The 23,540-nt window shown below is 50.4% G+C and overlaps 2 protein-coding genes across 2 annotated transcripts; one reads left to right on the forward strand and one right to left on the reverse strand.

The window, feature by feature from the left end:
• Position 1: 1 nt before the first annotated feature.
• Positions 2 to 17,555, reverse strand: med31 (mediator complex subunit 31). Its single transcript, XM_063031759.1, has 4 exons — positions 16,966 to 17,555; positions 10,388 to 10,462; positions 8,315 to 8,411; positions 2 to 6,199 (listed from the first exon to the last, which is right to left on the reverse strand). The coding sequence occupies exons 1-4, from the start codon at positions 16,994 to 16,996 to the stop codon at positions 6,007 to 6,009; spliced, it is 396 nt and encodes a 131-aa protein (XP_062887829.1). The 5' UTR covers positions 16,997 to 17,555; the 3' UTR covers positions 2 to 6,006.
• LOC134337013 (sulfurtransferase Alvin_2599-like) lies at positions 16,604 to 22,932 on the forward strand. The gene is made up of 4 exons (XM_063031756.1): positions 16,604 to 17,073; positions 17,615 to 17,780; positions 19,530 to 19,638; positions 21,283 to 22,932. Exons 2-4 carry the CDS (start codon positions 17,670 to 17,672, stop codon positions 21,552 to 21,554), a joined length of 492 nt encoding a protein of 163 aa, XP_062887826.1. The 5' UTR covers positions 16,604 to 17,073; positions 17,615 to 17,669; the 3' UTR covers positions 21,555 to 22,932.
• Positions 22,933 to 23,540: the final 608 nt, after the last annotated feature.

Raw genomic sequence — 23,540 nt, forward strand, 5'->3', positions numbered from 1 at the left:
CAAAAGTACCCAATGCCTGTTCCACGAACAGCCCTGCACCTGTCAGACACGGTGCAGCTTTGAGTCCCGGATTCCAGAATGTCAGATGCCCAGCCTTTCCAGTTCGTGCATCGTTCCAATGTCATTGCTGTTGTAGGGGGAAGAATAGCAAAGGCTAATAACTAATAGATAGTGATGTGGATTGTTTTAATGTGATGATAACAGATAAAAGCAGAAATCTGGAATGCAAAAGCAACAACACCCAAGTTTCAGCAAGTTCACTAATTATATTGTGCACCCATTGTTGTAATAGAAAATTGGATTTGCTATCAGACCTGTTTTATTCTATAATCAGGACCTAGTTTGTTACTTAAACCCCCCTGTAGCAAAATGTTACTGGTAAACTCATCCATTGAGGTCAGCTTTCACAGGTCTCCTGGGCCACACCAGCTTTTAACAAATCGTTCGTTATTTCAAACACCAATTCTGTTTGCTCTGATAATCCATTTCTCTCTCTACAGCTGCTGCCTGACCCACTTCTTCACATTCATGGTTACTGCTGATCACAATGAAGAGGGAAACCGGGGGGGGGGGGGGGGGGTCATTTAACTGGTGGAATTGGTCCAAGCTAGTACAGGCTTGATAAGACAAATGGCCTCCAAAGGAAATCTGGAAGATATGAGTTTTGATTCTCACTCCTGCACCACAATCAGTTCCGTACCTGGTCAGTAAAGTTCAACAGATTTTATCATTCCACCACAGATGGGCAGAGTCTCAACTGCCAAGATCCAGCATTCCCACATCCTGTTCCACACCCTCTCAACACCTCCACTAGTTTAAAACCCACACGCTTTCATCAAAATTTGCTATGTCCCATAATGTTCTGTAGGGTTATATTAAAGGTGCCTGTATAAATGTGCAGTTAATGTAACGCACCCATCACCAGCGATCCCGGTTTAATTCCTGCCAGTGTCTGTAACAGTTTGCACATTCTCTCCATGACCACGTGGATTTCCTCCAGGTGCTCTGGTTTCCTCCCACAGTCCAAAAGTGTAGAGTTTAAAATCAGTAAGTTATGGACATGCTACGTTAGCACCAGAAGCGTGGTGACATTTGCGGGCTGTTCCCAGCACACCCTCAGAATGTGTTGGTTGTTGACACATTTCACTGTGTGGTTCAGTATGCATGTGACTAATAAAAGCTAAACTTTACAATATTATCTTCATAAGGTGGCCATTCACTTTCCCCCAGCATTTTGGCTGTGGCAGGTCTAGAACTGGAAATGATGTTGGTTTAGATGCAGAGTTTTGACCAAAAACACCAACAAGATCTCCCACCTCCATCCACAGAGGCTGCTTGACTTACAGAGATCCCCCAGTAGATTCCAGCCTCAGCAGTCTTGTTTCCATAAATTCCCACCCCTGCTGTAATTGATCACCTATTAATGAACCCTTGTCACTGTGAAAGTTTAACCCTGCTTGAAATTGCCCTTTCAAACACGCCTACTCACTTGTTTACACAACAAAGTAAGAGCTTTCAATGTCTGCAGGGACTGCAAAGACCAAGGTTACAAAAAATGAGGGCCAATGCTGCAATCCCGGCAACACACCAGTGCAGCGAGATTCCAGAGGCACTTTACTGCAGTCCCAGTACCTGGTGTTACAGTGACAGACCCGTCCCCACCGGTACCGTACCCCGGAGTTACACAGTGACATACCCGTCCCCACTGGTACCATACCCTGGCGTCATACAGTGACAGACCCGTCCGCACCAGTCCCAGTACCTGGTGTTACAGTGACAGACCCGTCCCCACCGGTACCGTACCCCGGAGTTACACAGTGACAGACCCGTCCCCACCAGTCCCGTACCCCGGAGTTATACAGTGACAGACCCGTCCCCACCGGTACCGTACCCCGGAGTTATACAGTGACAGACCCGACCCCACCGGTACCGTACCCCGGAGTTATACAGTGACGGACCCGTCCCCACCGGTACCGTACCCCGGAGTTATACAGTGACAGACCCGTCCCCACTGGTACCATACCCTGGCGTTATACAGTGACAGACCCGTCCCCACTGGTACCATACCCTGGCGTTATACAGTGACAGACCCGACCCCACTGGTACCATACCCTGGCGTTATACAGTGACAGACCCGTCCCCACCGGTACCGTACCCCGGAGTTATACAGTGACGGATCCGTCCGCACCGGTACCGTACCCCAGAGTTATACAGTGACGGACCCGTCCACACCGGTACCATACCCCGGTGTTATACAGTGACGGACCCGTCTGCACCAGTCCCAGTACCTGGTGTTACTGTGTCTGACCCGTCCCCACCGGTACCGTACCCCGGTGTGATACAGTGACAGACCCGTCCCCACCGGTACCGTACCCCGGTGTTATACAGTGACGGACCCGTCCACACCGGTACCGTACCCCGGTGTTATACAGTGACGGACCCGTCTGCACCAGTCCCAGTACCTGGTGTTACTGTGTCTGACCCGTCCCCACCGGTACCGTACCCCGGTGTGATACAGTGACAGACCCGTCCCCACCGGTACCGTACCCCGGCGTTACACAGTGACAGACCCGTCCCCACCAGTACCGTACCCCAGTGTTATACAGTGACAGACCCATCCCCACCGGTACCATACTCCAGTGTTACACAGTGACAAACCCGTCCCCACCAGTACTGTACCCCGGTGTTACACAGTGACAGACCCGTCCGCACCAGTCCCAGTACCTGGTGTTACAGTGACTGACCCGTCCCCACCGGTACCGTACCCCGGCGTTATACAGTGACAGACCCGTCCCCACTGGTACCGTACCCTGGTGTTATACAGTGACAGACCTGTCCCCACCGGTACCGTACCCCGGTGTTACACAGTGACGGACCCGTCCCCACCGGTACCGTACCCTGGCGTTATACAGTGACGGACCCGTCCGCACCGGTACCGTACCCCAGAGTTATACAGTGACGGACCCGTCCGCACCGGTACCGTACCCCAGAGTTATACAGTGACGGACCCGTCTGCACCAGTCCCAGTACCTGGTGTTACAGTGTCTGACCCGTCCCCACCGGTACCGTACTCCAGTGTTACACAGTGACTGACCCATCCCCACCGGTACCGTACCCCGGTGTTACACAGTGACAAACCCGTCCCCACCAGTACCGTACCCCGGTGTTACACAGTGACAGACCCGTCTCCACCGGTACCGTACTCCGGTGTTACACAGTGACTGACCCATCCCCACCGGTACCGTACCCCGGTGTTACACAGTGACAAACCCGTCCCCACCAGTACCGTACCCCGGTGTTACACAGTGACAGACCCGTCCCCACCGGTACCGTACTCCAGTGTTACACAGTGACTGACCCATCCCCACCGGTACCGTACCCCGGTGTTATACAGTGACAAACCCGTCCCCACCAGTACCGTACCCCGGTGTTACACAGTGACAGACCCGTCTCCACCGGTACCGTACTCCGGTGTTACACAGTGACTGACCCATCCCCACCGGTACCGTACCCCGGTGTTACACAGTGACAAACCCGTCCCCACCAGTACCGTACCCCGGTGTTACACAGTGACAGACCCGTCTCCACCGGTACCGTACTCCAGTGTTACACAGTGACTGACCCATCCCCACCGGTACCGTACCCCGGTGTTACACAGTGACAGACCCGTCTCCACCGGTACCGTACTCCGGTGTTATACAGTGACAGACCCGTCCCCACCGGTAACGTACCCCGGTGTTATACAGTGAGACCCATCACCACTGGTACCGCACCCCGGTGTTGTACAGTGACAGACCCGTCCCCACCGGTACCGTACCCCGGTGTTATACAGTGAGACCCATCACCACCGGTACCGCACCCCGGTGTTGTACAGTGACAGACCCATCCCCACCGGTACCGTACCCCGGTGTTGTACAGTGACAGACCCGTCCCCACCGGTACCGTACCCCGGTGTTATACAGTGACGGACCCGTCCACACCGGTACCGTACCCCGGTGTTATACAGTGACGGACCCGTCTGCACCAGTCCCAGTACCTGGTGTTACTGTGTCTGACCCGTCCCCACCGGTACCGTACCCCGGTGTGATACAGTGACAGACCCGTCCCCACCGGTACCGTACCCCGGCGTTACACAGTGACAGACCCGTCCCCACCAGTACCGTACCCCAGTGTTATACAGTGACAGACCCATCCCCACCGGTACCATACTCCAGTGTTACACAGTGACAAACCCGTCCCCACCAGTACTGTACCCCGGTGTTACACAGTGACAGACCCGTCCGCACCAGTCCCAGTACCTGGTGTTACAGTGACTGACCCGTCCCCACCGGTACCGTACCCCGGCGTTATACAGTGACAGACCCGTCCCCACTGGTACCGTACCCTGGTGTTATACAGTGACAGACCTGTCCCCACCGGTACCGTACCCCGGTGTTACACAGTGACGGACCCGTCCCCACCGGTACCGTACCCTGGCGTTATACAGTGACGGACCCGTCCGCACCGGTACCGTACCCCAGAGTTATACAGTGACGGACCCGTCCGCACCGGTACCGTACCCCAGAGTTATACAGTGACGGACCCGTCTGCACCAGTCCCAGTACCTGGTGTTACAGTGTCTGACCCGTCCCCACCGGTACCGTACTCCAGTGTTACACAGTGACTGACCCATCCCCACCGGTACCGTACCCCGGTGTTACACAGTGACAAACCCGTCCCCACCAGTACCGTACCCCGGTGTTACACAGTGACAGACCCGTCTCCACCGGTACCGTACTCCGGTGTTACACAGTGACTGACCCATCCCCACCGGTACCGTACCCCGGTGTTACACAGTGACAAACCCGTCCCCACCAGTACCGTACCCCGGTGTTACACAGTGACAGACCCGTCCCCACCGGTACCGTACTCCAGTGTTACACAGTGACTGACCCATCCCCACCGGTACCGTACCCCGGTGTTATACAGTGACAAACCCGTCCCCACCAGTACCGTACCCCGGTGTTACACAGTGACAGACCCGTCTCCACCGGTACCGTACTCCGGTGTTACACAGTGACTGACCCATCCCCACCGGTACCGTACCCCGGTGTTACACAGTGACAAACCCGTCCCCACCAGTACCGTACCCCGGTGTTACACAGTGACAGACCCGTCTCCACCGGTACCGTACTCCAGTGTTACACAGTGACTGACCCATCCCCACCGGTACCGTACCCCGGTGTTACACAGTGACAGACCCGTCTCCACCGGTACCGTACTCCGGTGTTATACAGTGACAGACCCGTCCCCACCGGTAACGTACCCCGGTGTTATACAGTGAGACCCATCACCACTGGTACCGCACCCCGGTGTTGTACAGTGACAGACCCGTCCCCACCGGTACCGTACCCCGGTGTTATACAGTGAGACCCATCACCACCGGTACCGCACCCCGGTGTTGTACAGTGACAGACCCATCCCCACCGGTACCGTACCCCGGTGTTGTACAGTGACAGACCCGTCCCCACCGGTACCGTACCCCGGTGTTGTACAGTGACAGACCCGTCCCCACCGGTACCGTACCCCGGTGTTATACATTGACAGACCTGTCCCCACCGGTACTGTACACCAGGACTGCTGGATTGGACAGGAAGGTTAAAGTTTTGGCTGGGTGTAGACCTTCAAAACACACTGAAATCTAGTAACATGGTCTTACTGTATATTGCGCTAGTTCCTTCTACAAATGGCTAATATTTCTGGGTTTTCAACTGGATAACGTCCAGAGAGTTGTGTTCTGTCCCACTGACAGAAACTCTCAGCAGTGAATCGAGCTGATGTTGAAGAGTGCAGAGCTGCAGATTGGGGCACATTGTCCTCACTCAATCGCTTCACCTCTGAACTGTTCATAAAACAAATCTCCAAGGGAGGGGTCCTTTCCTGCCCCAGGTGTGCCAGGAGAACGCCTATGTTGAAGTTTGCTGCGGCAGCCTTCACTCTGGCCTCCCCTGACGCTCTCCGGCACCCTCACTTGCCAGACGCGTTGTTCTGCTGCTGTTGCTCTGCCAGGGCCTGCTGCAGCCTGACCCGCTTGCGGGAGTAGTGCTGCCAGTGGAGAAGCTGCTGCTCGTCGATGAACTTGGCACACTGCGCGTTCACCAGCTCCTTGCGGAAGTGCTCGTACTGCAGCAGCTCCAGCATGTGCAGGCACTGGGGGTATCTGCAGGGCAAGAGACAGAGAGTGAGAGAACTAGTGGAGAAACACGAGGGCCAGTGACCCCACACCCCAGGTCGGCAAGGGTCGGTTGGAGACACGAGGGGCGCGGTTCAAAGTCCTGTGATCAATGAGCCCTGGTCGTAGACCGGTGAGTCTGGAGGTTAAGGCCAGAAGGTCGAAGCCCCTGGGTCGGCATGTCTGGAAGTTGGAGGCCCGATGTCTGCAAGTCTGGGCAAGGAACTGGAGGCCAGACATCTGCGTGTCTGAGAGAGCATAACATATAGGAGCAGAAGTAGGCCATTCAGCCCATCGAGTCTCTGCCATTCAGTCATGGGCTGATTCAATTCTTCCAGTCATCCCCATTCCCCTGCCTTCTCCCCATACCCTTCGATGCCCTGGCTAATCAAGATAAGGCCGGGGCCAAGAGTCCTGTGGTTGGAGGCCTGTCTGTGTGAGTGGTTTAGAGGGTGGGAAAGGGCGTTGTTTTGGTGTTGTTCTGCTGAACCTTGTGGACATGCTATATTGGCACCAGACTGTGTGGCAGCAATTGCAGACTGCCCCTAGCACATTCTCAGCGCAAACACCACATTTCACATTATGCTTCCATGTACACGTAACAAACAAATGAATCTGAAGAATAATTCAGTGTCTCAAGAAGGCGGATTCATCACTAAAGACCCTCACCACCCAGGACATGCCGTCTTCTCATTACTATCATTGGAGAGGAGGTCCAGGAGCCTGAAGACACACACTCATGAACAGCACAGTGGTGTAGTGGTTACAGCGCCAGTGGCCCGGGTTCGATTCCTGACGCTGTCTGTACATTCTCCTCGTAACCGCATGGCTTTCCTCCCAGTTATTGTACAGTGACAGACCCTAACGGTTAGTAGGTTCATTGGTCACATGGAGGTAACTGGGCAGTGTGGGCTCGTTGAGCCAGAAAGGGCTATTACAATAATACATAGGAACAGAATTAGCCCACTCAGCCCATCAAGTCTGCTCTGCTATTTCATTATGACTGATTTATCATCCCTCTTAGCCCCATTCTCCTGTCTCCTGACACCCTGACTAATCAACCTCTGCTTTAATATACCAATGACATGGCCTCCACAGCTGCCTGTGGCAATGAATTCCATAGATTTAATACCCTCTGGCTAAAGAAATTCCTCATCTCTGTTCTAAACAGATGTCCCTCAATTCTGAATCTGTGTCCTCTGGTGCTAGACTCCCCACTATAGGAAACATCCTCTCCACATCCACTCTATCTGTGTCCTCTGGTCCTAGACTCCCCCACTATAGGAAACATCCTCTCCACATCCACTCTATCTGTGTCCTCTGGTCCTAGACTCCCCCACTATAGGAAACATCCTCTCCACATCCACTCTATCTGTGCCCTCTGGTCCTAGACTCCCCACTATAGGAAACATCCTCTCCATACCCACTCTGTGACCTCTGGTCCTAGACTCCCCCACTATAGGAAATGTCTTCTCCACATCCACTCTATCTGTGCCCTCTGGTCCTAGACTCACCCACTATAGGAAACATCCTCTCCACATCCACTCTATCTGTGCCCTCTGGTCCTAGACTCCCCCACTATAGGAAACATCCTCTCCACATCCATTCTATCTGTGTCCTCTGGTCCTAGACTCCCCCACTATAGGAAACATCCTCTCCACATCCATTCTATCTGTGTCCTCTGGTCCTAGACTCCCCCACTATAGGAAATGTCTTCTCCATATCCAGTCTGTCTGGGCCTTTCACCATTTGATGCCATGCTGTATCTCTAGTTTCTTTTCCTCTGCCATCCAAATCCATGAACACTAACTTCTTATTTCTTTATTTACAATATTTAGTCATTTGTAATTTATAGTAATTTTTATGTATTGTGTTGTACTGCTGCTGCAAAAGAACAATTTCACAACACATCTCAGTGATAAAAACCTGATTCTAGATATGAACTTCCCAGGGCAATGTACAGTGAAGAAGGCGGTGCCTCAGGTTATCTATTTTTACGGTAATTTATATTACATCGCTCTGTACTGCTGCTGCAAAACAATGCATTTTACGTTATACGCCAGTGATATGAAACCCAAATCCGACACTGGCCGGGGCACTTACTTCAGGTACTTGGCGTACTCCGGTTCTTTCCAGTACAGAAGGTACTTGAAGTAATTGACGAACGTGCGGTCTCTGAAGTAGCCTCGCTGCGCCAGGACTGCGGCACCAAGACAAAATAATTCAATTAGATGCCAGCGACAAGGCTACCCAGACCACCACACCAATAGACAAGGCACACCTCCATAACCAGTGCTGGCTCTCTAATCCCTCAGCCACAACCCCAACTCCCACCACTCTTTAACGCCATTCCCCTACCTGTCCCTCTGCATTGCCACCCCTCCAACAATCCCTTACAGGAGCTACTCCCAACCACCCAGCACGGTCCTTACCACCGTTCACACCCAGCAAGCACTCCTGTATCGCCCAGTGAGCCTCCGGGGCCCCTCTCTGAGACCCTGCCATTCACCGATCACACCGCGTCGTCAGTCAAACTCTCAAATGCCGAGGAGGAGCGTACTGGAGTGAGACGGATCAGCAGCAACCTTGCACTCAACATCAGCAAGAACAAGAAATAGACGGGACTTCAGGAAGGGAACACACACTGGCCCTCATCGAGGGGCCAGGGGTGGAAAGGCTGAGTAGTTTAACCAATTTCCCCTGGGATCAATAAAGTATGACTATGACTATGTCTGGTTTCAAGTAGCTGGGCATCAACATCTCAGAGGATCTATCAAGGGCCGAAGGTCTATCAGGGGCCGTTGGTGTAACCATGAAGAAGGCACAACAGCGGCTCTGCTTCATTAGGAGCTTGAGGAGACTTGGTATGTTACCAAATACTCTGACAAATCTCCGTAAATGTCCGGTGGAAGGCATTCTGACTCGTTGCATCACAGTCTGATTTGGAGGCTCCAATGCACAGCATCGGAATGAGCTGCAGAGGATTGCAGACTGAATCAGCTCTATCGTGGGCACAACCCTCCCCAGCACCAAGGACATCTTCTAAAGGCGGTGCCTCAAGACAGCAGCCACCACTAGGAACCCTCAGCACCCAGGGCAAGCCCTCTCCTCATCAGTACCATCGAGGATGAAAGGCCCACATGCAATGCTTTGGGAACAGCTTCTTCCCCTCCACCATCAGATTTCTGAATGGACAACGAACCCATGTACACTACCTCACTTCTTTTTCTTTCTTTTGCTCTCTTTTTGCACAATTAATTTAATTTATATATATATATATATATATTTCATTGTAATTTTTAGTTTGTTATGTATTGGAATTTACTGCAGTTGCAAAACAACATATTTCATGACATGCCAATCATATTAAACCTGATATCATCGTGGTGTGTGGACTGGGCTCTGTAGTTCACGTTATGATGTGTTTCTGGTCTCTCCCTTTTTAATTGCTAATTTGTACGATTTTCATTGGGACAGACTGGCTCTGTGGCCTGCAGTTAAACAACACAGTGCTCAGCTGAACTGAACATTCCTAGGCTGGTTCAAGGTTTTGATGTTTTATATTTTGTGTGTTTTTTGCTCACCTTTGCCATTTGCACAATTTTTTCTCTTTTTTTTGCACAATGGGTGTTTGATGTTTTCTTTGAATGGGCTCTTTGTTTCACGGCTGACCGTGGAAAGTCGAATCTCATGGTTATATGCTACATATACTTTGATAATAAATGTACTTTGACTTTGAATCTTTGATTCTGGCTTAATTGTGCAAACTTGGAGGCAGAATTTAGTCAGCTTCCATCATCAGGGACCCCCACCACCGAGGACTGGCCCTCTTCTCACTGCTACCATCAGGGAGGAGGTACAGGAGCCTGAAGGTACACAGTCAACGATTCAGGAACAGCTTCTTCCCCTCCGCCATCAGAGTTTTGAATGGTCTGTGAACCCATGAACACAAACTAGTTATTCAGCTTTCGTAATTTACGGTGTTTTTATATGTATTGCATTGTACTGCTGCCACCAATATCACATCCTATGTCAGTGCTAATAAACCAGATTCCGATATCCTACACCAGCTCCCCTGGTCTAAGCCTCCAGCTGAATCCCGTTGCACTGCCTTGCGCAGTCTGCCTGGCACTGTTCCCGAGGTCAGCAACGCCGGCAGCTACCCAGGATACTCACAGTTCAGGTAGTTTGGGTTTGCCAGACACTGAACAAACTCCAGCTCCACCTGGAAACGCAGCTTTGCCTGTTCCTCTGATGATGGATAATGGGGCGGGGGGGGGGGAATGGTGGAAAACACAGGTTAATTCTCACTGTTCAAAAACTGACAAAGTGTGATACTCAAACATCATCTCACAAAACATAGAACAGTACAGCAGTACAGAGTACAGGCCCTTTGGCCCATGACGTTTTTACTTACTCTAAGATCAATCTAACCCCTCCCTCCCACACAGCCCTCCATTTTTCCATCATCCATATGCCCATCTAAGAGTCTCTTAGATGCCTTTAATGTATCTGCCTCCATGCCCCCAAACCTCCTCTCCACCTCCCAGTAAATCTTCCTGGGGATCTCCTGCACCTTGCCCCACAACCTCGGGGACCTGCTCCTGACATCCGCCACTGTCTGCGTTCTCTCCGTGACTGCGTGGGTACCTCCTGGGTGTTCCAGTTTCATCCCTCATTCCAAAGACGCGGGAGCTTCTGGGTTAATTGACCACTGCAATTTACCCTCCAGCTGGGTTAATGGCAGAGTCTGTGTGAACTTGATGGGAATGTGGGGACAATTAAAGCAAATGCATGGCTAATGGTTGGCACTAACCCAGGGGTCAGTAAGACCAAAGAACTGATTGTGGACCTCAGAAAGAGTAAGAAGAAGGAACACACACTGGTTCTCATCGAGGGATCAGAAATGGAAAGAATGAGCAATTTCAAGTTCCTAAGTGTCAACATCTCTGCACCCAACATATTAATGCAGCTTCAAAGAAGATACATCAGCAGCTATATTTCATTAGGAGTTTGAGAACATCTTCGGAAACAGCTCTGTTTCTATCTTTAATATCTCTTTTTTTCCTTTTCAGGGTTCTTTTGAAGACCCTGACCTGGAGTTACACGCTGACTTCAGTTCTTTGCAGAAATGGGACCCGCTCTCAGGGCCTCACGACCGGCAACTTTTCGATATGCCAAGGACGTGGCCTGGAAGACTAGCACACCTTCAGGGTGCCGGATTTTGGTGGCTCTGGAGATGGGCTGATTCGAGGCCGGTACTGCTGCCTGATGTGTCGCGGGAGTGTATGGAAGATCGAAAGCAGCGAGCTGGCTGCTGGCTGTGTGCCTAGAGACCCGAGTTCTTTGGGCACAAAGCTCCGGAAAATCGACGCAAGACTTTTAACTCCATAAATTGGCGAGTTGTTTTGTTATGCCGCCCCTCTCGCTGTGAAATGGGGACACCTATTTTTCCCTTATTAGGGAGAGAGAGAGAGCCTGTGGAATGTTGAATTACCGGGTGAACGAGTAGTGCAAGTCTGTGTCTTTATTGATGCTTCGCTGCACACTTGAGTGCTCGGTGGAGGGGGGGGTGCTTTTTTGCTGGTGGGGGAGGGAGGGGGTTGTTGCTTTGCTGCTGTTTATGCTTGGGAGGGGGGAGTTGGGGGTCTTTGGGGTTCTAACATTTAACTGTCATTTATTCCTCTGCTTTCGTGGATGTTTGCGAAGTAAAAGAATTTCAGGATGTATATTGTATTCATATATACAGTGTGTGTGTTTTTTTTATATATATATATATATACACACACACTTACTGTAATTCACAGTTTCTTTCTCTATTATTATGTGTTGCATTTACTGCTGCCGCAAAGACGACAAATTTCACAACAAATGCTGGTGATGTTAAACCTGATTCTGATTCAGGTGGGGGCGGGGGATGCTAAACCCTAATACACTTTATTATTTCTTAATTTATTTGTGGTTATATTAGTTAGTGTATTGTGTGTGAGCTATATGTACAGTGTTTAGCGTCTTGATCCGGAAATGAATCTCAGGGTTATATATATGGTGACATTGATGCACTTTGGTAATAAATTTATTTTGAACTTTTTCTTTAGTGAACTGGAAAATTGCACATCATGAAAAGGCCGATAAGAATGGCGATAATTTCTTTGGAACAGAGGACTATAAGGAAACTTTGTCGAAATATATAAAATTATGAACGACCTGGATTCAGTGAGCTTACAGGAAGAATTAATTTGACACCAGAGTGTGTGGCAACACCTGCAGGCTACTCTTAGCACCTGCCTGGGTATCTTGGTTGTTAACCCCAATGATTCATTTCACTGAACGTCTCCATGTCTGTGAGATACATAAGCATAAATCTTGAATATATCCCTTTACAGATCTATCACATTCAGATATATCCCTTTACAGATTTAATTCTCACAAGTACATTGAAATATTGAGTGGCAGGGTGGAGATACGTCTCTACCAAAGGAGGTGTAAGGCATTCCTTCCCTCCACTAGTCTACAGGTCACCCTTGGGCAAGGTGTAGAACCTGCTTAGCCCCCCACTGATCAGGGTCACGTGAAGCCACGGGATCAGGTGGTGGATGGTTGTTTGAGCAGCTGGTGTACATCACAAGTCCTGGTTACTTGACCACTGACAGCAGACAATCTCTGAAGAGTATTGATAATAGCTGGGGTCACCCAGCTTGTAAAGATACTGGCCAGAAGAAGGCAATGGCAAACCACTTCTGAAGAAAAATTTACCAGGAACAATCATGGTCATGGAAATGGCACATAACGTACAAAACTATAGTGGGGAGGGGGGTGACCAAAACAAAGATTGAAACATTGAAGCATACAGAGGAATGTGTCATTTGTGGTAACAACCAACACATTTAAGGATGTGCTGTCCTAGGGCCAACACAGACCAATGATCGAACAACATGAGAGATGAGGAAATGAAGGGACTGGTATTTTTTGTAGGAAGAGTTACAGAATAAACACTCACTGCAAGGCAATTAATCCTCCTGCCTTCCAGCTCCAAAATCCGGGTTCATCCCTGACTTCCAGTGCTGACTGTGTACACTTTGCATGTTCTCCTCTGACTGGGTAGGTTTTCCCCACGTGCTCTGGTTCCCCCCCGCCCGCCCCGATCACATTCCAGCTCGCAGGTTGCTGTGCTAATGTCTGTGCAATCCGGTAGACATACGGAAACATCTTGGCCAAGACAGTGAGACTGAAAACAGCTTCTTCCCGAGGGCTGTTGTGCAGCTGAAAGATGCTACACCACGGCTTGCCGATGGCCTTTGAGTGTTATGGACTACTGCAGTCACTTGCTGCATGTAAATATGGAAATTTTGTTTTTAATTAAGCTGTAACACATGTATTGCAGATATTTGTTTTGCTGAGACTGGAATAGCACAGCAATCTCATTGTCCTGAGCAATGACTTATTCTAATTGCCCAATTTAGACCATAAGACATAGGAGCAGAATTAGGCCATTTGGCCCATCGAGACTGCTCCCCCATTTAATCATGGCTGATCCTTTTATTCCCTCCTCAGCCCCACTCCCTGGCCTTCTCCCCATAACCTATGATACCGTGTCCAATCAAGAACCTATCAAGCTCTGCTTTAAATACACCCAACGACCTGGCTTCCAAAGCTGCCTGTGGTAACAAATTCCACAAATTCACCACTTTCTGGCTAAAGAAATTTATTTGCATTGCTGTTTTAAATGGATGTCCCCCTATCCTGATGTTGTCCTCTCCTGTCCTTGACTCCCCCAACATGCAAAACATGCTTTCCACATCTACCTTATCTAGGCCTTTCAATATTTGAAAGGTTTCAATGAGATCCCCTTCGTTCTTCTAAATTCCCGCAAGTACAGACCCAGAGCCATCAAACATTTTTCATATGATTAACATTTCATTCCCAGAATCATCCTTATGAACCTCCTCCAAACCCTCTCCAATGACAGCACATCTTTTCTTGGATGAGGAGCCCAAAACTGTTGACAATATAACACTTTAAATGCTGCATTTGCTACCCTTTTTGATTCTGCATCCCTAGTGCACTGATACTCACCCTGCTGGCTGCAGTTTTCTCCTCTCATCTGCCTGTCCTTCCTGACAGTCTGTCTGCACACTATCTTGGCTTTTTTTACCATCCATTCTACCCTCAGTCCCTTTACTCCGGTTCCCACTCCCCTGACAAATTAGTTTAAACCCTCCCCAACAGCTCTAACAAACCTGCCCACCAGAATATTGGTCCCCCTCGGGTTCAGGTGCCGCCCGTCACTTTTGAACAGGTCACACCTCCCCCAGAAGAGATCCCAATGATCCAAGAACCTAAAGCCCTGCCCCCTGCACCAGCTTCTCAGTCATGCATTAATTTGCCAAATCATCCTGTTTCTACCCTCACTGACACGTGGGACAGGCAGCAGTCAAACGTTCCTCATTTGATAACACTTTCGTTCCTGGAATCATCCTTGTGAACCTCCTTTGAACCCGAAGCCCAAAACTGTTCACAATACTGAAGGTGAGGCCTCACCAGTGCCTTATAAAGCAGACCTCTTGAAATGAATGCTAACATTGCATTTGCCTTCCTCACCACCAACTCTACCTGCAAATTAACCTTCAGGGTGTTCTGCACAAGGACTCCCAAGTGCTTCTGCATCTCAGATTTTTGGATTTTCTCCCCAATTAGAAAATAGTCTGCACATTTATTTCTACTACCAAAGTGCATGACCATGCATTTTCCAACATTATATTTCATTTGCCACTTTCTTGCCCATTCTCCGAATGTGTGCAAGTCCTTCAGCAGCCTACCTGTTTCCTCAACACTATCTGTCCCTCCACCAATCTTCGTATCATCTGCAAGCTTGGCAACAAAGCCATCTATTCCATCATCTAAATCATTGATATACAGCATAAAAAGAAGTGGTCTCAACACTGACCCCTGCAGAACACCACTAGTCACTGGCAGCCAACCAGAAAAGTATCCTGTTATTCCCAGTTGCTGCCTCCTACCAATCAGCCAATGCTCTAACCATACCAATAACTTTCCTATGATACCATGGACTCTTAACTTGGTAAGCAGCCTCATGTACGGCACCTTGTCAAAGGCCTTCTGCAAGTCCAAATATACAACATCCACTACATCCCCTTTATCTATCCTACTTGTAATTTCCTCAAAGAATTCCAACAGGTCCATCAGGCAAGATTTACCCTTAAGAAACCATGCTGACTTTTTCCTATCTTGTCCTGTGTCACCAAGTACTCCATAACCTCATCCCTAACAATTGACTTCAACATCTTCCCAGCCACTGAGGTCAGGCTAACTGGTCTATAATTTCCTTTCTGCTGCTTCCCTCCTTCCTTAAAGAGTGGAATGGCATTTGCATTAGTGCTGCTTCATGCACCCATGCTGCGTTTGCTAATTTCATCAATTTTGCCTCCAGCTTCCACCCTGCCCTTAAATTCACTTGGTCCATTTCTGTCACCTCCCTCCCCTTTTTTGATCTCTGTCTTCACCTCCATCAACAAACTGTTGGCTGCCATATTTTATAAACCTACTGATTCGCAGTTATCGTGACTCTTCCGACACTGTCCACCGTAAAAATGCAATTCCCCTTTCTCAGCTCCTTCATCACCGCTGCACGTGTCCGCAGGATGCTTTCCTTTTCAGTACATCAGAGATGCCCTCTTTCTTCAAAGAACGGGATTTCCCTTCCCCCCTCACCAGCATCTCCCCCGTTTCCTGCTGCCTTAATATAGAATTCTTTTGTCCTCACCTACCACCCCATGCTTCCACATTCAACAAATCATTCTCCACAGCTTCTGCCATCTTCAACAGGATCCTACCACCATACACATCTTTAACCCCCCACTTCCCACAGGGGTCGCTCCCTCCATGATTCCTTGTCCATTTGTCCTTCCCACATATACCCCTGCTCCTTACCTGCCCACCACATCGCCCCCGGCTTCTCCTCTCCTCTCCAGCCCTTGACCTTTCCCAGCCACCTGGTTTCACCTATCACCTTCCAGCTATCCTCCTTCCCCTACCCTCACCTTTTTACTATGTCGTCTTCCCCCCCCTCCTTTCCAGTCCTGAAGAAGGGACTCAAGCTAAAACTTCGACTGTTTGTTCATTTCCATCGATGCTGCCTGACTTGCTGAGTTCCTCTTGCGTTTCGTGTGTTGAACTGAGAGAGAAAGTGGGTTGCAGGCAAATAGGAGGGAGATAGATTTAAACAGGCTTCCTCCTTTACCTGATAAAAGAATGAGTTACTTACACAGCACGTGGATCTGTATCAGCAAGACTAAAGAGCAAATGCGGAAAGGAGGGATTGGGCCAAGAGGCTGTTTCATCAACGGGCCAGAGAGTTGAATTAATTGTAAAATTAATTTAATAAGTAAGCAATGGCGAATGCCAGGTCAAAAGAAGATTCTATATTTTGAGGTCAAAAGATTGTTAGACAATTCGCCAGTGGTGGAACCAGATACCCCAAGCCGGCGCTGCTTGGATAGTACAGAAAGCTCAAGGGCCGAACTGTCTCTCCTCACCCTATGGAAAGCGCCCGAATGGCTAGGGTCAGTCCCCCAAACCACAGCAGCACTGGCTGGGGAGAGAGAACAACAGCGATCTCCAACAACTGGACCCCGACTTCCGCCCCGTGCATTTGCTCGCAGCTCCCACTTCCGCCCCTCTTAGCCGCCCGGCGATTGGCGCAGCCGGTCACGTAACGAACACATCACCATTACCAGTCTCCAAAGTATTCGGGGCCGCCGCCATTCTCCCTTCGTTACGCCACGGACATAAACCAGAAGAAGCCGTTTCGCGTCCCCAGCACTAATAGTCGGTGATCACAGGTACGATTTTCCGCACGTTAATCGATGTAATCGACACAGCAGACGAGGAATCAGCCCCCCGCCTCAACCCGTTCACCGTCTCCGCAAGCAACCGAAGGAAGTGACGAAGACAAGCAGACACTGCCCCCCACCGGAATGGAGGGGAAACGGCACGATATCGCCTCAGGGCTAGAGGACCGCCGGTATGGCCTCCTGACTGCCGGAAGACCGGTGCTGCCGCTCCCTGTCTTCAGGAGGACCGGTGCTGCCGCTCCCTGTCTTCAGGAGGGCTGGTGGTGCCGCGCTCTGTCTGCTGGAGGACCGGCGGTGCTACCCCCCCGGTCAGTGGGAGGACCGGTGGTGCTGCCCCCTGTCTGTGGGAGGACCGGTGGTGCTGCCCCCTGTCCGTGGGAGGACTGGTGTGCTGTCCCCGTCTGCCTGAATGGAAGACCAGTGGTGTTGTGTTCACTGGCCCGACTCTGGCCCCTCCTGGTTCACCTCTGTGAGCTGTTCCTTCTGGATAACCGCTTTTCCTGACGTCCTCTTTCCTGTGTGCTGACAGGTGGTTTTGGAAGATCCCGGATCACTGTGAACCCCAGATCATCCCACCAGCAAGGATGAACCCTGTAATCTGGTGGATTCGTACCAGCTTTCAGTCAGTGCAGGACCTCGAGTCCAACCACCTACTGGAACGGCTGAAACAGAGCCGGAACCAGGTGTTGCTGCTGGTGAGAGGCCCTGAGCAATTCCTTCCTCCTCCTTCCCGTAGCTGCCGGATTGTCTCTGGAGATTGTTGGGAATATGGGAGCGGCAGGGATAATTAGATAACTGTGTTCACTGGGCCACAGAGTGAGATATCATTGAAACAGTAGACCATACGACATAGGAGCAGAATTAGGCCATTCAGCCCATCGAGTCTGCTCTGTTGTTCCATCATGACTGATTTATTATTCCTCTCAACACCATTCTCCAGTCTTCTTTCCATAACTTTTGAACTGCTAACTAATCAAGAACCTGTCAACCTCTGCTTAAAATATACTCAATGATTTGGCCTCCACAGCTCCATCAGCCTCTGACAAAAGAAATTCCTCCTCATCTCTGATTTAAAGGAAAATCCCTCAATTCTGAGGCTCTTCCCCATTATCCTAGACTCCCGCTATAGGAAACAGTTCTCTCCACATCCAGTCTATCTAGACCTTCCAATATTGCAAAGGTAATTCAGGCCCTTTGGCCCAACTGGTCAACACAGGCCACAGCTGGTTCATAATCCTCCATGAACCTCTTAAATGTTGCAATTGGACCCACCTTGACCACTTCCTGGGACAAAAGGTACTTGGTGAAGGGTCTGAGAGAAAATTTACAAGGATGTGGCCGGGACTTGAGGACCTCAGTTAAAGGAAAAGGTTGAATAGGTTAGGACGTTATTCCCTGGAGAGCAGGAGGATGAGGAGAGATTCACAGATGTATTCAAAATTATGAGGGGTACAGATAGGGTAAATGGAGGCAGCATTTTCCACTGAGGTTGGGTGAGACCTCACCAAATACCCTGTATCACTGATACGGTCACATCACCAAATACCCTGTATCACTGATACAGTTGCATCACCAAATACTCTGTATCACTGATACAGTTACCTTACCAAATACCCTGTATCACTGATAGAGTGATGCTCTCTTTATACCATCCTGTCATGCACTCCCAGGGTCAGACACAGGGTAAAGCTCTCTCCACACCGTCCCATCACACACTCCCGGGGTCAGACACAGAGTGAAACTCCCTCCACACCATCGCATCACACGCTCCCGGGGTCAGACACAGAGTGAAGCTCCCTCCACATCGTCCCATCACACAATCCCGGGGTCAGACACAGAGTGAAGCTCCCTCCACACCATCCCATCACATACTCCCAGGGTCAGACACAGAGTGAAGCTCCCTCCACACCGTCCCATCACACACTCCCAGGGTCAGACACAGAGTGAAACTCCCTCCACACCGTCCCATCACACACTCCCGGGGTCAGACACAGAGTGAAGCTCCCTCTACCCTGTCCCATCACACACTCCCGGGGTCAGACACAGAGTGAAGCTCCCTCCATACCGTCCCATTACACACTCCCGGGGTCAGACACAGAGTGAAGCTCCCTCCGCACCGTCCCTTCACACACTCCCGGGGTCAGACACAGAGTGAAGCTCCCTCTACCCCGTCCCATCACACACTCCCGGGGTCAGACACAGAGTGAAGCTCCCTCCACACCATCCCAACACACACTCCCAGGGTCAGATACAGTGTGAAGCTCCCTCTACCCCGTCCCATCACACACTCCCGGGGTCAGACACAGAGTGAAGCTCCCTCCACACCATCCCAACACACACTCCCAGGGTCAGATACAGTGTGAAGCTCCCTCCTCACCGTCCCATCACACACTCCTGGGCCAAGGATAATACATCAAACATGATTCCTATTCCACTCGTTACAGGACGTCCGCAGTCCGGCTGAATATGAAGTCAGTCACTTGGAGGGAGCCGTTCGCGTTGACTCAGAGACCACCGACATGGAGAAGACAGTGAAGGAGCTGGGTCTGGCAGGTAGGGACCACTGGGGTTCTGATCCTCTCCACCATCGTCTCCCCCTCCTGAATGTCACTCTTCACCCTCCCTTCAGCTAAACGTCTCCCCCTCCCCCTTCATCTACCCCTCCTCTCTTTCATCCAGTCTCTCACTTCCTCCAGCTCCCTCTCATCCCTTCCACCTCACTCCCCTCTCCCTCATCACTAACCCCTCCTTCATCTACCCCTCCTCCCTCTCATCCCCTCCACCTCACTCCCCTCTCCCTCATCACTAATCCCTCCTTCATCTACCCCTCCTCCCTCTCATCTTTTCCACCTCACTCCCCCCTCCCTCATCACTAACCCCTCCTTCATCTACCCCTCCTCTCTCTCATCCCCTCCACTTCACTCATCTCCTGCTCTCCCTCATTCACTCCCTGTCTCTAACCTCACCTTTGCTTCCTCGAGTCCAATTCGGGTGGATTGACCAGAGGGTCTGGGGGGGGGGTGCGGTGGGGTCTGAGGCTCAAGGGTGTGGAGTGACTGTTGGGGAGTGGGTGGGGGGCAGCGGGTAGGTGTTTGGGGTGAGGGGTAGGGAGTGGAGTTAGAAGGGTGGTGAGGGAGTGTTACATTGGCATGAGTATGAGGGAGAGGGGAGATGGAGAGGAGAGGAGGTGAGGGAGATAGTGAAGGGGAATGGAGGGGGAGTGGAGAGTTGCTGAAGGGGGGAAGGGATACTTGGCAGTGGGTGAGGGCGAAGAGGTGGTTTATGAGGAGTACCGGAGGGGCATTGTGTGGTCTTGAGTTGAGTTGGGACATTGTGTGATCTGGAGTTGAGTGGGGTATTGTGTGATCTGGAGTTGAGTGGGGCATTGTGTGATCTGGAGTTGAATTGGGGCATTGTGTGATCTGGAGTTGAATTGGGGCATTGTGTGATCTGGAGTTGAGTGGGGTATTGTGTGATCTGGAGTTGAGTGGGGCATTGTGTGATCTGGAGTTGAGTGGGGTATTGTGTGATCTGGAGTTGAGTGGGGCATTGTGTGATCTGGAGTTGAGTGGGGCATTGTGTGATCTGGAGTTGAATTGGGGCATTGTGTGATCTGGAGTTGAATTGGGGCATTGTGTGATCTGGAGTTGAGTGGGGTATTGTGTGATCTGGAGTTGAATTGGGGCATTGTGTGATCTGGAGTTGAGTGGGGTATTGTGTGATCTGGAGTTGAGTGGGGCATTGTGTGATCTGGAGTTGAGTGGGGTATTGTGTGATCTGGAGTTGAGTGGGGCATTGTGTGATCTGGAGTTGAGTGGGGTATTGTGTGATCTGGAGTTGAGTGGGGCATTGTGTGATCTGGAGTTGAGTGGGGCATTGTGTGATCTGGAGTTGAATTGGGGCATTGTGTGATCTGGAGTTGAGTGGGGTATTGTGTGATCTGGAGTTGAATTGGGGCATTGTGTGATCTGGAGTTGAGTGGGGTATTGTGTGATCTGGAGTTGAGTGGGGCATTGTGTGATCTGGAGTTGAGTTGGGGCATTGTGTGATCTGGAGTTGAGTTGGGGTATTGTGTGATCTGGAGTTGAGTTGGGCTGGTTGAGGAATTAGTCACAGTTAAGGGACTGTGCAAGGGAATGAGGGTGAGCTTCGTACCCTTGGGCAACCCCTCACCATCACCCTTGCTGTCCCCCACAGACAGCCAGGTGGACAGGGACGTGGTCTGTTACTGCACATTGGGCTACCGTTCCTCCAAGATGGCCCAGTCCCTGGGGCAGTTCCTGGCCCGTGACTTGGGCCAGGGTCTCAGCCACTCGCAGAGGATCTACAACCTGGAGGGCGGGCTGATGAAGTGGGCCAACGAGGGCAAGCCCATCGTGGACAGCAAGGAGCAGCCCACCCAACTGGTCCACCCATACAGCAAAGTGTGGGCCTACCTCCTGAAGCCAGAGCTCCGGGCCCCGATGTGAGATGCGACTCAGGACACGGCAACGGAGAGATGGAGGGATCACTGGGAACACAGTTGTAAGGAAAGGGTTAATCAGGCCGATAATCTCTGCTCATGTGCTTCTACTGCTGATTCACTTTAATATTCACGGCACGGTAGCGTAGCGGTTAGCATAACGCCTTCCAGAGCCAGTGACAGGGTTTAATGCCCACCGCTGTCCGTCGGGAGTTTCTACGTTCTCTCTGTGATACGTGGGTTTCTCCAGGTGCTTTGGTTTCCTCGCACTGTCCAAAGACGTTGGGTTAATTAGTCAGACGGGTGTATTGTGTGACACGGCTCACTGGGCCTGGGGGGACCAGTTGTCGCACTGTGTCGCGACATAAAAAATAAACATGAAAGTTCCAGGGTGCAGGTTGAAGGAGTTTTTACACTGTCGTGTTGTGACAGTGATACAGTGGTGTAATAGTCCGTGCAAAGCTGTGCAACACCAATAATCCGGGTACAATTCCTGCCTCTGCCTGTCAGGGGTTTGTACGTTCTCCCCGTGACTGTGTGGGTTTCCTTTGGGTGCTCTGGTTTCCTCCCACAGTCCAAAGACTTACTAGTTAGCATTAGTACAACCTGGGCATGGTATGTTGTCAAAATGGCAACACATCGTCAGATGTGTTAGCCGTTGACGCAAACAACACGTTTCAGTGTGTTTCAATGTAAATCTGTTCTTTATCTCAATCTTCTAACCGCTGGGCCTGTTGTATGGAAGGGCTGTCATTCACTAACCCCAGCAGGTTACAGGTTTCCCCCACCATCCGAAGGTAGAGCATTCCTATGAGACAGTTCGTAAGCCGGAATGTCGTAAAGTGAAGAAGAAATTACCATTAATTTATATGGGAAAAATTTGTGAGCGTTTGCAGACCCAAAAATAACCTACCAAATCATGCCAAATAACACATAAAACCTAAAATAACAGTAACATATAGTAAAAGCAGGAATGATATGATGAATACACAGCTTATATAAAGTAGAAATACTTTTCCACAATCATTGCTGGCACTGTTCTCCGTAGCGAAAATCTCACGCAAACACCGTCAGCAAAAACACGGCGCAAGCGCTCTCCAGTAACCTTTAAGCTATGAAGCTGCCAAATCATACCAAATAACACGTAAAAATACACAGCCTATATAAAGTAGAAATAATGTATGTACAGTGTAGTATCACTTACGGGAATCGGGAAGACATTAAGCACACTGATGATAGTGTGTTAGGCCGAGTCGTCGGAGGTTGGGGTGGTGCAGTGGCCCCCACCCTCTGGGCCGCTGACCGATATGCGATCTGCGAAGCATGCAGAGGTACAGCGTTAGCCGGGACACACCCAACACATCTTTAAGAAAAAAGCCGAAACAAACAAGCTAATTAATTATGTGCCGCCTGGCATGTAAATGTCAGCCCAGATCAGAGGCGACGCAATCAGCAATCGCCTCTGATCTGGGCCGACATTTATGTGCCGGGTGGCACCTAATTAATTAGCTTGTTTATTTCGGCTTTTTTTCTTAAAGATGTGCTGGGTGCCTCCGGGCTACCGCTGCATTCTTTGCGGATCGGTATCTGTCCGCGGCCTGGGGGTTGGGGTGGTGGGACACTGGGGTGTCATCTGTTTCCATCAGAGCAAGCAGGTCATCTTCTATGTCTGCCTGCCTCGATGTTGAAGGTCGAGGTTCGTCGTCTGCTGTGGCTGATGTGGAAGGCTTGCTTGACTGCTTAGCCTCGCACATTTTTAGATCATACAGTTCTTTGTAAGGACTCAAACTATCCTGCAAATATGCCCTAAACCGACGTACCCTTTCAAAATTAAAGTCGTACTTTATCATTGCAGCGAAAATCTCACGCAGTTGCTTCACGTTCAGTTCCTGGACGACTTCACTTTCAGTCCGTTCGCTACTGCATTCTGTTTCGATTGTTATCCTTTCCTCTTCCAATTGCATCAGCTCTTCATTTATCAGTTCTTGTTCAT

This window comes from Mobula hypostoma, chromosome 23, assembly GCF_963921235.1.
Source record: "Mobula hypostoma chromosome 23, sMobHyp1.1, whole genome shotgun sequence".
Classification (NCBI taxonomy): domain Eukaryota; kingdom Metazoa; phylum Chordata; class Chondrichthyes; order Myliobatiformes; family Myliobatidae; genus Mobula; species Mobula hypostoma.

Coding starts and splice junctions, on each gene's coding strand:
- med31 (XM_063031759.1), bottom strand. CDS start 16,996: ATGGCGGCGGCCCCGAATACTTTGGAGACTG. Junction 10,463..16,965: donor CCCGAATACTTTGGAGACTG/GTAATGGTGATG, acceptor ATCCATCATCAG/AGGAACAGGCAAAGCTGCGT. Junction 8,412..10,387: donor AAACCCAAACTACCTGAACT/GTGAGTATCCTG, acceptor TTGGTGCCGCAG/TCCTGGCGCAGCGAGGCTAC.
- LOC134337013 (XM_063031756.1), top strand. CDS start 17,670: ATGAACCCTGTAATCTGGTGGATTCGTACCAGCTTTCAGTCAGTGCAG. Junction 17,781..19,529: donor GGAACCAGGTGTTGCTGCTG/GTGAGAGGCCCT, acceptor CACTCGTTACAG/GACGTCCGCAGTCCGGCTGA. Junction 19,639..21,282: donor GAAGGAGCTGGGTCTGGCAG/GTAGGGACCACT, acceptor TGTCCCCCACAG/ACAGCCAGGTGGACAGGGAC.